This window comes from Leopardus geoffroyi, chromosome X, assembly GCF_018350155.1.
Source record: "Leopardus geoffroyi isolate Oge1 chromosome X, O.geoffroyi_Oge1_pat1.0, whole genome shotgun sequence".
In the NCBI taxonomy this organism is placed as follows: Eukaryota; Metazoa; Chordata; class Mammalia; order Carnivora; family Felidae; genus Leopardus; species Leopardus geoffroyi.
This window is the reverse complement of record NC_059343.1, coordinates 77,732,622-77,749,398: the sequence shown is the minus strand read 5'-3', so window position 1 is coordinate 77,749,398 and position 16,777 is coordinate 77,732,622. Positions and strand designations below refer to the sequence as shown.

Sequence of the window (16,777 nt, the reverse complement as noted above, 5' to 3'; positions counted from 1 at the left end):
AAGCAATGGATATGAGAGATGGAATTAAGGAAGAAGCAATAGGATTTAGCATTAGTTATAAGAGAAGATAGTCAAAGATGACTCCAAGGTTTTAAGTCTGTTGTGAGGTAGAACACGGTTGGCATTAATGAAGGCAGAAGGAGATGCTGGTTTGCTGTAGTTTAATGTTTGGTCTTTTGCTTTGTTTCAGATGAAAGTGTTTCCCCTGATCTTCTGCTGCCTATACTACAGCAAGCTAATCAGGGATTGAGGCAGTGTTTGGTGCAGGTAAGGTGCATCTTAGTAGCAAATTCAGTTAAAGATAGAATCTAGAAACTTTCACATTTTCTCACCCTGTGAAACTAATCTACCTAATTTCTCCACTCTTCAGTTTCTTCATCTATGAGGCATGGAAAATTCCTGGATCAGTCTTCTTTTGATAATTAGATAGGAGCCAAATAAATGATCCATAAAAATTACTTCCTTATATTTCACTCTGCTTCTAGACTTGTGGAAAGGTGGAGTAAAGGGTGCTAATCCACAAATAAAAATATCACTTGGCTGTTACCATATATATATATATATATATATATATATATATATATATATATCTAAGGTACCGTATATGTGTGTGTATATACATATATATATATATATATATATATATATATGGTACTATATATATATATATATAGATAGATAGATAGATATAGATATAGATATCTAAGTGAACTTGGTTCACTATCCTCTCAGACATCAAATAGTATATCTTACTACTAACAAAGACACTACTAGCTTTCCATTACTAAGCTTCCAAATTTTGGGATGATCATCACATTGTAGTAAACATAATGTAATTTAATATCATTCTTTGACTAGATTTTAACTTGAGTAGTTTCTTATAATTGTCTCTTATTTTCCGTTTTCGTCATTCAAGCTTAAGTTTTATGTACTTCATTGTTGAATTATTAAAATAGACTATTTAAATGTGCTCTCTGATCCCTCCAGCCTTTCCCTGTCCTACAGATCCTAATATAAATGGTAAAATGACACCTGTATAATTGGAAACTAATACTGCTTTGTTGACATTTTGAGTTTTAGGTATTATTATTATATCTGGTAGCTTTTGGAAATTCAGCCTTTAAGTTTAGGAGGAAGTAAATGTTAGAGTTGGCAGATTTGGGGAGTTATCCAAACAGATGCTATAGGAAGCAAGGTTGTTGATAAGGTGAGTACATAGAGAGAAGAGTCAAAGACTGCACCTTGTGTAGCACCTAGCTCAGGGTCTTGCATATATTAGACATTTAAATATTTAAAAGTAGTTCTTAACTGCCTAGCCATTTTTCAGATCTCGCAAGTAGGACAGCCAGATTGTCTACTGAACAAACTTAACAGATAATAATAATATTTCACTGTCCCCACAATAGTTCTCCAGGTAAGATATCAAACAGAAATGCTAGGGAATTAGCTTTGTTGAACTGTTCTTACTGGATATAACCCATCATCAGTCACCCTGATTTGGGAAGAGGTTGCACGTTGCAAGAGGTCAGAGTTGCCCTTGGATTTGACAAAATTTCCTCATTCACTTACCATCTACAACATAGGTTAGGACATAGAAGGTGATAAATATGACAGATGGCTTAGGACAATAACTATAAAAAGAGTGAATGAATTCATTCATATAAATAGGAACTCCGAAATCAGCAAAGTGCTGGATTAGGGAGAGGATTAAAATGTATCACAATAGAGTTATATGGGTAAAGAGGAGGGTATCCTACCTCCCACATAAAGTAATTTGCTACCATATGGGACATCCCAACAATACTGCCCAGGCTCAATCTGATACGGGGCCCAAATGCAGAGCCCTGTATAAATATTTTGAAGAGTAGATCTGACAGAAATTTTCCCCTAATTCTCAGAGAGTGAGAGAAACCATTCCCTGCATTCTGCAGACTTATAATGCAAGTTGCAGTGAAAGAAATAGGGATTTTGAGTTACACAGACCTGGACTTGAACTACAGTTCTACTACTTTCTAATTTATGACCTAGTATAAGTTACCTAATGTTTGTTAGACTTCATTTCCCCATTAGTAAAATTCATTCCTTAAATAACCCATGCAAGTTGCAGTCAGACTTAAATAAGATGCTATGTGTAACTCTCCTCTCATAGTAGCTGACACAAAGTAAAACAATAGCTATTGTTGTTATTATCCTCTTTCTTCATTTTCAGAAATACCCAAAAAGAAACCATGGCCATGGATTGTTCTACCAAACCTGAGGGAAAGTTTCTCTCATTCACAATTAAGGAATGTATTTTCAGGGCTTGGTGAGAAACGGCATTCACTATCTATTGAACACACTGTAAATATTGTGTTGTGCTCCCTTCAGCCAGTTTTAATGCATAATATATATTTACTATTATAAATGTTATCATTGAAAATGTGTTAATGTAAAATCGGGAGACCATGGAGGAGGCAATGCTATATTAATCTCTTTACAGTGGCCACGAATCAGTATTCATTGATCATATGAACAGAATTTTCTGTAATCAGAAGTGTTAATTTTTACAATCAGACCAGGGTACACTGATAGACAAGAGTTGAATCTCTATTATAGGATCTGGGTATATAAGGGAATATGTTGGATAACTAAGCTTAGAAATAATAGGAAGCGCAGAGCAACATCCCCAGCCACAGATACAACTATTAAAAGGCTCATGTCTCAAAAAGGCACTTAAGTGCACCTAAGTGATATAACTAAAAACACAAACTCGACTGAAATGCATGTTTGTGTTCAGTTGTGATCCCTGGCAGCATTTTAGTCGACATTCTTTGTTTTATAATGCATTCCTTGAAGTACTGTGGGATGTTGACCATGGTGTTGTATTATATAGGGGATTTATTTTGTTATGAGGTACTTGTCTATCAAATCACATCAAGCAACTACCATTCCTTTAGCTGATCTGTGCTATATTTAAAACAATGCACTGACAGCTTTAGTGAGAGCAGCTACAAGTGGGTTATTTCCCCAAAGACTCAAGAGATAGTTTTGTTTATATGATTTAAATTTCACACACTCCGCCACCTAGGCAGATGGTGAATATCAATCTACTGCCAAACTACTGTAGAAATCCAGAGAGAGGGGTGCCTAAATGCTCAAATGGTTAAGCGTCCAACTTTGGCTCAGGTCACGACCTCACAGTTCGTGGGTTCAAGTCCCACGTCTGGCTCTGTGCTGACAGCTCAGAGCCTAGAGCCTGCTTCGGATTCTGTGTCTCCCTCTCTCTCTGCCCCTCCACTGCTGGCTCTTTTTCTCTCTGTCTCTCTCTTTTTCTCTCTCTCAAAAATAAATAAACACTAGAAAAATCAAAAAGAATCCAAAGAGAAAGAAAAAAGGCACAAATGTAAAAGTCATGTGTGAAGGAGGAGGAGATAACCACATGCTGCTCCTGCTCCCACATGTTGCCCACCTTTAAGGTTATTTATCTTTCTTTTTGCACTGTTAAGAAACACACCTTCAATGACCATCACATGCAAACATAATTGATCTTGTAGTCTCTTCAAAATATAATATTAAGAATTCATTAGACCTATCATATATATTTGTAACAAATATACTTTGTTACAATGTGTTTTTCACAAATAGTTAAATACTATTAGGACTCACCACACATAGCATATACAGAATAATCTGTATCTGTAACTATAATGAAGGTTATAATAATGAAGTCAAATTAAAGAAGGGTATATTAAGTTAAACAGCAGACAGAACTGCTTATCAAAGGTGTGAAATCTAGATTCAATGACTGAGCAGAACTCTGCCTCAATGTATGGAAATACAGCAAGGACATCTGTGATTCTCTATGAAGCAATTTTCTTGTCTTCTTTTAGCCAACAATGTCCTCAAGAACAGGATCTCTCCTGCTTATTACTGTACTTTCTGCAGTATGTTTTATACCTAGACCAGACAAAATAATCAATACAAGTGTACCTACTACATGAAGCCAATGGCAAATGTTTCTATATTAGATGTAAGGAGAGATAAGAACCATAGTCTATAACATCAGGCTTTGGAAAAATCTAATGTCGCATAATATAAAAGAGCTGCCAAATCACTACATCGCACACCTGAAACTAATATGACATGTTAACTATACGCCAAATAAAAAATTAAAAAATACTAACTCTATATCAAAAAACAATGATATACTGATAGAGAACACTTTCCCCAAGATAGTGATAGATGGAAATTATGCATCAAAAAACATCTACTATTCTTTAGTCTGAAACAAAACATAGTAACAATGTCCACCCCAAAAGACACTGTAAACTCAAGAGTTTGAGACCATTTCAAAACATCCTTCTGAAAACAACTGTTTGAGGCCAAGAATGGCCATCAAAATGACTGTCGTGCTATGCTGTTGTATTAGAGATTACTGATATACAGAGGGAGGAAAAGAGTTAACTTCTGATTTTTAAAATTTAATGAAAAGAAACCAATAGCAAAATTGACTGACATTCATAGACCTAATCTGAATGTTCAGTTTTCAGGTTGTTTTATTTTACTTTTTATTTTATTTTATTTATTTATTTATTTATTTTTGCAAAATCCGATGTAAGTAAGCAATCCTGCCACAAAACGAGCTATTATGAGAAGTCAATGAAATGAACAAGAATATGAACACATGGATTTGAGAATGAGTTGTGGCAAGTATTCTTTGTCTTGATCTCAAAGTTATTAAGCCAGCTTTTTCCTTCAATAAAATTAATACACCTCGGGGCGCCTGGGTGGCGCAGTCGGTTAAGCGTCCGACTTCAGCCAGGTCACGATCTCGCGGTCCGTGAGTTCGAGCCCCGCGTCAGGCTCTGGGCTGATGGCTCAGAGCCTGGAGCCTGTTTCCGATTCTGTGTCTCCCTCTCTCTCTGCCCCTCCCCCGTTCATGCTCTGTCTCTCTCTGTCCCAAAAATAAATAAACGTTGAAAAAAAAATTAATACACCTCAAAAAGTAAGAGCTAGCATTCATATTTACAAAAAGAATGAAAATAGAAACAATCAGGACATTACATATGAAAACAGTGAACACACTGAATGAAAGCAGATGAAATAAAAATGTTTTTTTTTTTCCAATCAATATGCAAACTTGAATAATGGCTTAGCATTAATGGAATAGAAGAGCTACACTTTTCCATCAAAATTAATTGCCTTTGATGATATTTGAGAGAGAAAAAAAAGCCTTTAAAAATTTCCTTTTCACCTGGTTAAGCTAACTTCAATAGAGCTCATAAGCTCTTATGAGGCTTTAAAAAATTAAAAAGCACACTTACTTCATAGTTGTACTTCCAGCTATAGGTATAAATCTACTCCTTACACCTTTATGTATTTGTGTAAACAAAAAAAAAGATAAATGTACTGCCAGCAATATCACATAATCTGTGTTTTTCTTATAAATGTTTTGATGCACAAGGCTAGCCAACATTTTTGTTAGATTACAGCTTTAGAATGTTTTTAATTGAAAAAAAATATGGGTAATTTTGAACTCAGAAAAACAAAGTAGTGATTACTAAAAGAACTAATTATTGTCTTCTTTTTCAGAAGATGTGTTAGTTTAATAGACACACAGTATAGGTCTCCATCCTCACTGCAAAACAAGTGGGAATTTCCACAGCTCTGAGGTTTGAGAACAGCTGAGCTGCATACACTTTCTAAAGAATCTAAAAGCTCCTGCTGGGGTTCTAACTGGCAAAGCTTTCAAAGATATATGTTTTTCCCCCAGTAAAAGTACAGCACATAATTACAACAATGTACCAAATTCAGTTCTGTGGGAGGCAGGTTGGAGGACAAATCAGTGGGAAGCTATGCAGACAATCTACCCCCAGTAAAGAAAAGAATTATTGATCATAGGTGTGGGGACTAGAACATCCCTCTTACCAGGTGGTCTGCCTCTATACAGAGGAAAAGGTCAGTGAATTTTATTATTAGTTTCTTTTTTTCTGTTTCCCCTTTTATTTGTTTCTTCTTAGCTTATTAAATATGAATACAAGCGGGGCGCCTGGGTGGCGCAGTCGGTTAAGCGTCCGACTTCAGCCAGGTCAGGATCTCGCGGTCCGTGAGTTCGAGCCCCGCGTCGGGCTCTGGGCTGATGGCTCAGAGCCTGGAGCCTGTTTCCGATTCTGTGTCTCCCTCTCTCTCTGCCCCTCCCCCGTTCATGCTCTGTCTCTCTCTGTCCCAAAAATAAATAAACGTTGAAAAAAAAATTTAAATATGAATACAAGCAAGCCCAAAGATGTGGCTGCTAAAAAGACCCAAAAAGTTTAGAGAAAGCTTAGCAGCCCAGTCACTGTCTCAGATAAATTTATTTCTTTCAAAAAGTCAAAGCCGTGTTTTTCCCCAGGTTTGCCAATTTGATTGTTTTTTGATGATGGTGATTTTAATGAATCTTACAGGAATGATCTCACTTCTAACATATGATTATTCCTAACTGATGAGATTTGGTTTTTTTTTTTTTTTTATCCAAGAAATTATATGATAATGGAAACTCCACAGGGCACTGGCAGTGGTCATAGGGATGAAATCAGGAAAGAGTATTTATTGTTAGAGAAGGTAAATAAAGAAAAGTTTTCAATAAGGAGGTTAAATCCTTCCATGTTACCCAGTACCATATGGATACGGAATCAGGACTAAAAAGAGCCCGCTTGAGTTTGCTTGATTTTGCATTCGAGTTAATACATTCAGCAAATATATGTTAAGTGTATACTATGTGAATAAAATCAGCATGATGCATGCACTTGAAAAAGTTGCAATCTAGCGGGGATTTACAGATGTTAAATAAACAACCTTACAAATAACTACAAACCATGATAACTTCTAGAAAGATAAAGGAAAAATAGCGCTCTGAGGGATTTTAATAGGAAGACTGAATTTTGACTGATAGGTAAGTGAAGGCATCACTGGTAAAATGAACTTTAAGCCGAGACTGGAAGAATAAGCAGGAAAGAGGCAGGCAGCAAGTGAGTGTAAGAGGAGGCAGCATGTGTAATCTCCTGCTAGAGGCAGGAAAGAGCATGGTAAATTCAAAAAAGTGAAAAATAAAATACAGTGTGGCTGAGGGAACATGAGCAAGAAGCCAAGCAACAGGAGATAAAAGTGAGAGAGGTGGTAAATCCTGGTGAGGAGTTTATATTGTAGCCTTAGTGCCACACAACAGCACTGATGGTTTAATCAGATAAATTATATGATGCAATACAAAAAACTCTAGAAATGCCACATTTGAGAGCTGCACTGAGATTAACTTGGAGAAAGGCAAAAGCATGAGTGGGGACAAGAAGCTAAAAGTATATCATAACTGTTAAAGAGAATGATGATGCTGGCTTGGGGCTAAGGTGGTAATGACACAGATGAAGAGTAGATCAGATGTATATTCTAGATTCAATTAGGAGGTAATTAATGACCTCTCTTAGTTAATTTTCAACGCATTGTTCAAGGCAGAATTCTGATTGTTGTTTGTTGAATAGTACATGAGAAGCAATGAAGTAGAGGAAAAGGAAACTAATCTTTGAAAAAAAAAACAGATGATAGGAAATGGAGACAGAGCAGCAGCTATCAGGGATCTCAGGGTCAAGAAATGATTTTCACTCATTCATCTATCCAGCTATAAGTTTATTTAGTTTTAGGAAGTGAGGGACTTAAGTTTTATTTTTTCTGAAGAGGAAGTCAAACTGCAGAATGACAAACTGAAGATATAATAAAAACAGAACTCTAAAGCAGGCAAGAGACAATAATGCTCAAAACACAGACAAGTAAATTAGCATATAGTAGAGCATCTCTCTCTCTCTGTCTCTCTCTCTCTCTCTCTCTCTCACACACACACACACACACACACACACACAATAGAACAGTATAGCAGTTAAAAGCACACTTTATCAGGAGGAAACAAAAACACCAATTTGAAAAGATATGCACCCTTATGTTCATCACAGCAGTATTTATAATATCCAGGATATGGAAGGAACCTAAATGTACATCAGTGAATTAATAGATAAAGGTGTGGTGGTGGTGGTGGTGATGTGTGTTACGTATGTAATGTAATATTACTCTGAAATCCTGTCATTTGCAACAACATGGATGTGCCTTGAGGATGTTATACTAAATGAAATAAGTATGAACGAAATGAAATGTTATATTAAATGAAATCCTGTGTGATTTCACTTATACATGGATTCTAAGAAAACAAAGCCACAAATGAACAACAACAACAACAACAAAAAACAAAACAATAACAGACTCAAATATATAGAATACAAACTGGTACTTGCCAGAGGGGAGGGTGGTGGAGGGATAAATGAAATAGCTGAAGGGGATTAAAAGGTACAATCTTCCAGTTATGAAATAAATAAGACATTGGGAAGTAATATACAGCATAAGGAATATAGTCAATAATATTGTAACAATTTGGCATAGTGAGAGATGGTAACTAGACTTACTGTGGTGACCATTTTGTAACTTATATAAATATTGAAGCACTATCTTGTACACCTGAAACTAATACAATATTGTATGTCAACTATTCTTCAATAAAATAAATATATACAGTGAAATATCATTCAGCCATCAAAACAAATGAAATCTTGACATTTGCAATGACACGGATGGAGCTAGAATGTATTATTCTAAGCAAAATAAGTCAGAGAAAGACAAATACCATATGATTTCACTCATATGTGGAATTTTAGAAACAAAACAAATGCACATATGGAAAGTGGGTCGGGGGAGAAAAGAGAAGGAAACAAACCACAAGAGACTCTTATGATATGGAACAAACTGAGGGTTGATGGGAGGGAGGTGGGTTGGAGATGGGCTAGATGGGTAGTAAGGAGGGCACTTGTTGGGAGGAGCACTGGGTGTTGTAAGTGATGAATCACTGAATTCTACTCCTGAAACTAATATCACACTGTATTTTAAGTAACTAAAATTCAAATAAAAATATATCTATATAAAAATAAATAAAATTTTAAAATAAAAATGAATAAAAGCACTGTCTATATCAGACTGCCTGGGTTTGAATTATGCATCTAGTACTTGCTATGTAACCTTGGGACAAAGTCCCTAGCCTTCCTTCACCTGGGTTTCCTCATTCATAATATGGAGCTAATAAAAGTGCAAACTTCATAGATACAAATAATACATAAGATGGTGAATATAAAAATGCTTAACATAGTATCAGACACAGTAGCTCCTTAATGCATTGTTTCTGCAAATAAGAAGAGCAACAACAAATTAGTAATAATAATAAGCTATCCCTTTTTCTGAGGTTTGACAGACAATATGTTAATAAAAGATATGGCTAGAGATAGCTTCATAGGAAGAAGAGATATTGGAGGTTCTGAAGCCTAAGTGCTTTCCTTTTACTCTGGTGTGTAAAAGATTAGACGGTTGGTAGTAAGTGAAAAGAAAGAGTAGGGGGAGGTTAGAAGACTTAAGAAGAGCAGGTAAGATATGATATAGCCACTATAGAAACATGAAAGGTCACTGAATAGGAACAAGTAAAATAACTGCTGAAATGGCAGTGAGAGTCCTGCTGCGGTAAAAGCTAAAACGTCATAAAGACACCAATTCACTCAGTTCACCAAAGAGAACAGGATATAAAGACAGAGTTATGAGCAGAATGAGAATACTAAGGAGCTCAGTTTTTATTCTGTAAATTCTGGGAGACACTGAAAGTTTTGGACACAGAAATCACATGTCGGATATAGATTTTAAGTAGACTACACTAATTGTTGATGGGGGAATTAGCAGAGAAGCAAGACAACCAGTTTGGAGACTCTCCCATTAGTGCAGATGATTCTACACTTGAGAAGCTTTCCTAAATGTAGGCTGTCAATATATTTTGAGGATTAAAAAGTATTTGGGTGTATTCACAAAGAAGTTAATTTAGTTTTAGCATGACTTGGAGAAATATGTTTTAACATAATTTTTGCTTTTACAGACTTAAAATATGCTCTTTTTAATCTCGGCCTCATACTTGAGTTCAATAATCATCATATAATTCAATTCAATAAATATTTACTGCCTATTGTATACAAGATATTCTAAGCATCCCAATACATTCTGTTTCTATAAACAATAATGGCAACAATAATAGCTGGTGCTCAAAAGACTAAGGCCTATCATTATTTCAAAAATATTTTCCTAGATAGGAGATTATCTAAACTTTATTTGGCAAATCCTGATGGATACTACCTTGGGTAATTTATGTGGCATTAATTACTTTGTAATGTCCTTGACTTTCTTCTCCCTACACGCATGTAACTAAGGATGGGAGAGTTAAATATACCAGGTTACTTCATGTACACAGCCCTGGAATTATTTATGGTTATGTGCATAAACAAGAAATCTCTTCCATTTTCTATTTTGCTTTTAATTCAGAAGGTATATTGCTTTTTATGTCCCCAAACTTAATTTCCTCAGTGTGGCACCAAGGATATTCCTCTTGAAGGACTTGCTTGAAAAACTAATACATCTTCCAAGATAAACTGCATTCGGGAAAAAAAAATGGCCTCAGAAAAACTGTTTAGTGGACCTACTGTAAAACTCATAACCATCATGGCACAGCTGAATTCTCAGATAGTATATAGCTCTGCTTCAATTATACTATGAATTCAAGCACCTTAGGTTTCCAATGTGGACTTTGGTCTAGAAAATTTTATTATTTAATATTGCACTAAAGCTCTGTGATTTAATCAGTAATATCTAGCCAGTTCAACTGGAATAATTTGCATAATTCAAAAAAGAGAAAAATATCTTCCTCAGGTACTTTACCTTAGGTCTATCTCATCCCAAATATATACTCCTGATTTTATTTTCAGGGATTTGACAGAATCTTCCCACAGCAGTATTTGCAATGCCATATCTGAGAATTAATAAGCTCTAAATGTGGGCAAGAATTTATTGCACATGTTCAAAAGGAATGCTCTCTGCCCTATCACATTTTTACTTTAATCAAGAGTTTTAAATTGCAAAGTACCAAATCATATCAATTAAAATATATTACTATTAAAAAGGTAATAAAATATTTGATGAAGGAAAGTATTTGACTACTAGTTCCAATGTTAATTTTGAGTCTTAGTATTCATATGGGAAATTGTCAGGGAGCCATAATACATAATACAGCTGCTTCTCCATAAAGTAAACCAACTTGTATTGAATATGGAAGTTAAAAATAGCTTTTCCTCCAAGAAATTAAATAAATCACCATCTCCTCTTTCCCATTTTTGCTTTGCCCATTATTTCAATACCAGGTTTGGGGAATGACTAAAACATGTAACTATATTCTTTAATACATAATTTATATATAGTCATCCTTTGTACCCCTTAAAATGAAGAGGGGGTGAGGAAACAACTCATTCCAATAATAATTTAAACATATTAAAGCACAATATTTTTATGAGAATTTTCTTCCCAAAACAGTGTATTTAAAGCTTTCACTTAATTAATAACACTCCAGAGGAAATCTGAAAATTCTGTGCTTTCTCTGACACAGTTCATGCCACAAAAAAAGTTTTTAGAATATTGTTATTTATCTAGTTACTACTCTTTCATTTAGCCTAAATTTGGAAGGGGGGCAAACTCTAACATCAAGGTCTAAATAAAAGAAAAAAATAGCCAATACAATAATATATACTACTTTTCATATATTAATAGAATTAAATATCAGCACTAGTATGGAAGAGCTCCCAGGAGATATCTTGAAGTATTCTGTAAAATAGAAATAGAAATTTCTTTATGTTTCAATACCATGATAAATAATATTTTTTTCTGACAGCCAATGTTATATTAAATTATGTAGTTGTATAGTTTGAAAAAAATCAACAATTGAAATGTCCTTTTCATTATTTCTGACAAGTGTTACACCCCAGTTGAGTTTGTGGGCCCTTATGCTAGATACATACCACAACTCCAAACTGTTCAGGCTCACTGAGGTCATGATACTCATTCCTCAGCTGTGCTAATTCACAGAGTACTTTCTGCTCAGGAAGATGTTTTACAAGGTTCTAAAACAAAAGAAAAGTATAAAAACTTAATATTATCAGGGCTAGTAAATTTGCATCAACAACTCTAAAAGTGATTAGGAAAGTAAATTTATTTTTTGCTAAGATCAAATGGAAATAAATGACATTGAAAAATTGACTAACATACCATGCCTTAAATATATAGCATACTTTTTGAGCTTTATTTTCTATTAGTCAATTCATATGGAAAACAGAAAAATACTATGCTGAATTAATGCATGTACAATAATAACAGAAGTCAACCGTACTCTTCATAATTGGCAAAATTTGGAATAATCTTTAACCTTATAAAGCACACCAAGGGGCGCTTGGGTGGCTCAGTCGGTTAAGCAGCCGACTTCGGCTCAGGTCATGATCTCAAGGTCCATGAGTTCGAGCCCCGCGTCGGCTCTGTGCTGACAGCTCAGAGCCTGGAGCCTGTTTCAGATTCTGTGTCTCCCTCTCTCTGACCCTTCCCCGTTCATGCTCTGTCTCTCTCTGTCTCAAAAATAAATAAACGTTAAAAAAATTTAAAAAAAGGTACACCAAGCCTGTAAAAAAATCTCCCATTATCTACACCAGTATTTACATACATAATACATTACCATTTTAATGGAGAATTAAGCAAAAGTGATGGAGTCTGATATATGTTCAAGTTAGATGCCTAAGAGAATCAAAATTGATTAATTCCTCTCAACCTAGTTTATCTTGATCTATGGTATAATTCTTATTATCATTATATTAGCATGCAACCAACATTTTGGGGACTTGTATAGGATTTCAAAAGACAGGCAAGGAATAAAAGCAGGAAAATAAGATTTAAGAAAGTAGGGTTGACACAAAATGGCAGAAAAGTCAGCTCCAGGGATTGGGCCCACCACCAAAGCAATCAGTAAGCTAGAAAGAGCAATTTAAATAAACTATTTCAAAACACTGAAACTTGATTGGATGCTTACAACAAGGTACGTGTTTGTTGAAGGGATACACTGGTGTTCTCTGGTAAGAGAATGACACGTACAAAAGAGATATCAAAACCCATTCCTCAGCACCACCGTGAAGATAGTGCCTGAGTCCTTGAGGGGCTGGCTGATGCCAGGGTGGGCAGTAGGGATCTTGTTCTCCAAAATTTGAGGAGGTACATTTTGGTTGGTTTGGCAGTTCACTGAAGGACCTGTGTAGGTGCCTGTCTTGATTTCAACCCTTTTGGGTTGCAGTAGCTTCCCCAGATGGCATCTATCAGAAGACTTAAATAGACAGAAACACTCCCCCTGCTTTTTGGAACCAGACATTTTAAGGAAATCTTTGTCAGATCACTGGCTGACAGCAGAGTTAATTAAATCCAAGATCCAGTAACCACACCCAAAAAATATACAGCTTGCAGCGATTGTTTAGAGAAATTACAAACAAATAGCTACAGCCGTCAGGAAACAAACATCAGCCATCTGTGGGAAGTAGAAAAATCAAGTTTCCAGAGTTATAATATACTCAAAAGTCCAATTCTCAACAAAACCAAAAAAAGACAAAGCATGCAAAAAAATAGGCAACCTTAAGCTAAACAGGAAAAATAAAAGAATATCACAGAAAAAATCCCTGAAGAAGCTCAATTTTGGAATTAGTAGTCAAAAACATTAAATCAACATTTAAACATTTTAAATATGTTCAATGACCTAAAGCAAACCATGAACAAATACATCAGCTCTGAGCAGGACTTCAAAGAAGTCCACACTGAGGCACTTTGGATCAAAAAGAGGAGTGATTTTAAAATAGCAAGAGGGAAGTGAATTGTCACATTTAAGGGACCCACAATGAGATTAATATCTGATTTCTCCAATGGAAGCTAAAAGGTAGTAGAATAACATATTTTAAGTCCTGAAATAAACACTGTCAAACAAGAATTCTGTATCCAATAAAAGTATCCTCTTTTAAACAATAATGGAGAAACTAAGACATTCTCAAATTAACAACAACAACAAATATAATTTATTGCTAGCAAACCTGTTCTGCAAGAAATACTAATGGAAGACCTAAAGGCAGAAATAAAAGGACACTAAACAATAACTCAAAGACATAAGAAACAAGCAATTATAAAGGTAATTACATAGGTAAACATTAAAAAAAAAACAAAGTTATTGTACTTTTGGTTTATAACTCTTGTTTCTATATGAGTTAAAAGGCAAATGCATAACACAATATTTATAAATATAAATTAATGATCATACAATGTATAACCATGTAATCTGTGACAAAAACAGTATAAAAGGGATAAATATAGGAACAATGTATGTTATTTAAACTAATTTTGTATTATTAAAACTCGGGTGTCTTAAGTTTAAGATATCAATTGTAATCCCTAAAGGAACTAATAGTGACAGAAAATCACGCAAAAATAAAGATGGGAATCAAAATACTAGGCAACAAAAATAAACAAATACAAAAATAGATAATAATAGAGAAATTAAGGAATAAAAAACATGTGATACACAAAACAGCTTAATGGGAGAACTAAGCCCTTCCTTATGAATAATTACTTTAAAAGTAAATGAATTAAATTCTCATTAAAAGTAAAAGTTTGGAAGATTGGACTTAAAAGCAAACATATCTATCTATATGCAGTCTACATGAGACTCAGTTTTAGATACAAAGACACAAGAGGTTGAAAGCAAAAGAACAGAAAAATATATTCCATGTAAATAGTAACCACATACACACCCACACATCACACAAAACCAAACTGTGGTGGCTATATTATTATCAGACAAAATAGACTTAAATTTAAAAAAAAGTAACGAGACAAAGAAGGATATTCTATATTGATAAAATGTTCAACCCATCAAGAAGATAATATTATTACAGTACATGTCCACAAGAGCTAAAAAATATATGAAATAAAAATTGACAGAATTGAAAGGACAAAAAGGCAATTCTGAAATAATATGTGGGATATTTAATATTCAACTTTCAATAATGGATATAACAAGAAGAAAGAAAAATAACAAGGAAATTGAGAATTTGGGCAACACTGTAATCTGATTAGACCTAATCTATACAAAACACTCCTCTTAACAACAGCAGAATGTGCCTTCTTAAGTGCACATGGAACATGCTCCAAGATATATCACATATCAGACCACACAACAAGTCCTAATAAATTTTAGTAGACTTAAATCATGCAAAGTATCTTTTTTGATCATAATGGAAATGTCGTTAGAAATAAATAACTGAAGGAAAAGTGGAAAATTCACAAATATACAGAATAAGCAAATAAGCAATGGGTCATAGAAGAAATCACAAGGGAAATTAGAAAATACCTTGATATTAATGAAAATGAAAACAACATGCTAAAACTTATGGAATTCAGCAAAGACAGTACTAAAAGGAATATTTGTAGTAATAAGCATCTACATTAAAAAAGAAGAAAGGTTTCAAATCAATAACCTAACTGTACACTTTAAGGAACTAGAGGAAAAGCACACTTAAGCCAAAGCAAGCAGTAAGAAGGAAGTACATAAATTAAAATAGGCAAAAATGTAATTAATTAATTAGAGATCTGAAAAACCAATAGAGGAAAATTATTTAAAATAAAAGTTAATTCCAAAATTGACAAATCTTTAGTTAGACTAAGAAAAAAAAAAAAAGACAGACGACTCTAATAACTAAAATCAGTAATAACAGTTGAGACATTATTATTGATTTTATAAAAATAAAAGAGATTCTGGGGCACCTGGATGACTCAGTCGGTTGAGCATCTGACTTCAGCTCAGGTCATGATCTCACACTCCGTGAGTCCATGCCCTGAGTCGGGCTCTGTGCTGACAGCTCAAAGCCTGGAGCCTGCTTCAGATTCTGTGCCTCCCCCTCTCTCTGCCCCTCCCCTGCTCATGCTGTGTCTCTCTCTGTCTCAAAAATAAACAAAAACATTAAAAAATTTTTAAAAAATAAAAAAGATTCTAAGAGCATGCGATGAAAAACTGTACGCCAACAAACTGGATAACCTAGAAGAAATTGACAAATTCCTTGAAACACACAAACTACCAAGACTGAGTCAAAAAAAAAAAAAAAAAAAAACACGATTGTGTAAGTAATCAAAACTTCCCAACAAAGAAAGGCTCAGGACCTGTTAGGTTCACTGGTGAATTCCACCAAATATGTAAAAAAGAATTAACACCAAGCCTTTTCAATCTCTTCCAAAAACATTAAGAGGGGGGAACAGAACACTTCCTAACTCATTCTATGAAGCCATCATTGCACTGATACTAAAATTGGTCTAAGGCACAAGTCAACTACTTCATTTTTTTTAATAAGACAATTACTTCAGATCAATATTCCTTAATAAATACAAATACACACCAAGAAAATACAGTAGGCAACATATAGCATAAATCCCATGGGAAACAACTGCATCTTGCCCCACTGTAAGTTCTCTTTTGTTCAGTCTGCTTATATTTTTCCCTCTTCCTAGTTAATTTTACATTTCCATTAAATTTTAGGCCTATAATGGCATCCAATGAGTAACTAATAAGACTAAATTTAAAATATTATGTCCTTTCACTTAAAAAAATACCAATATTGACATAAGAACATATATACAACCAAATGAAATTAAGAACATCCATTATTTTGCCTCATTAATATAATTTTCTTTTATGAAATGAAAAGGTAAGTAAATAACAAGGTATTTCCATTTTTACAGAATATTTTCAATGCATGTACATTACTCAATTGTTTTTATTTTATTTTTCTGTTAATGGGATTTT

The 16,777-nt window shown here is 34.3% G+C and overlaps 1 protein-coding gene across 5 annotated transcripts in view; it reads right to left on the bottom strand.

The window, feature by feature from the left end:
- Nucleotides 1-16,777, bottom strand: part of DIAPH2 (diaphanous related formin 2) — a 995,484-nt gene that overhangs the window by 527,744 nt on the left and 450,963 nt on the right. For all 5 annotated transcript variants that reach the window (XM_045470691.1, XM_045470696.1, XM_045470695.1 and 2 more), the window contains one exon: nucleotides 11,925-12,026. In XM_045470691.1, coding sequence (XP_045326647.1) covers nucleotides 11,925-12,026 — 102 coding nt within the window. The remainder of the gene's footprint in view (nucleotides 1-11,924; nucleotides 12,027-16,777) is intronic.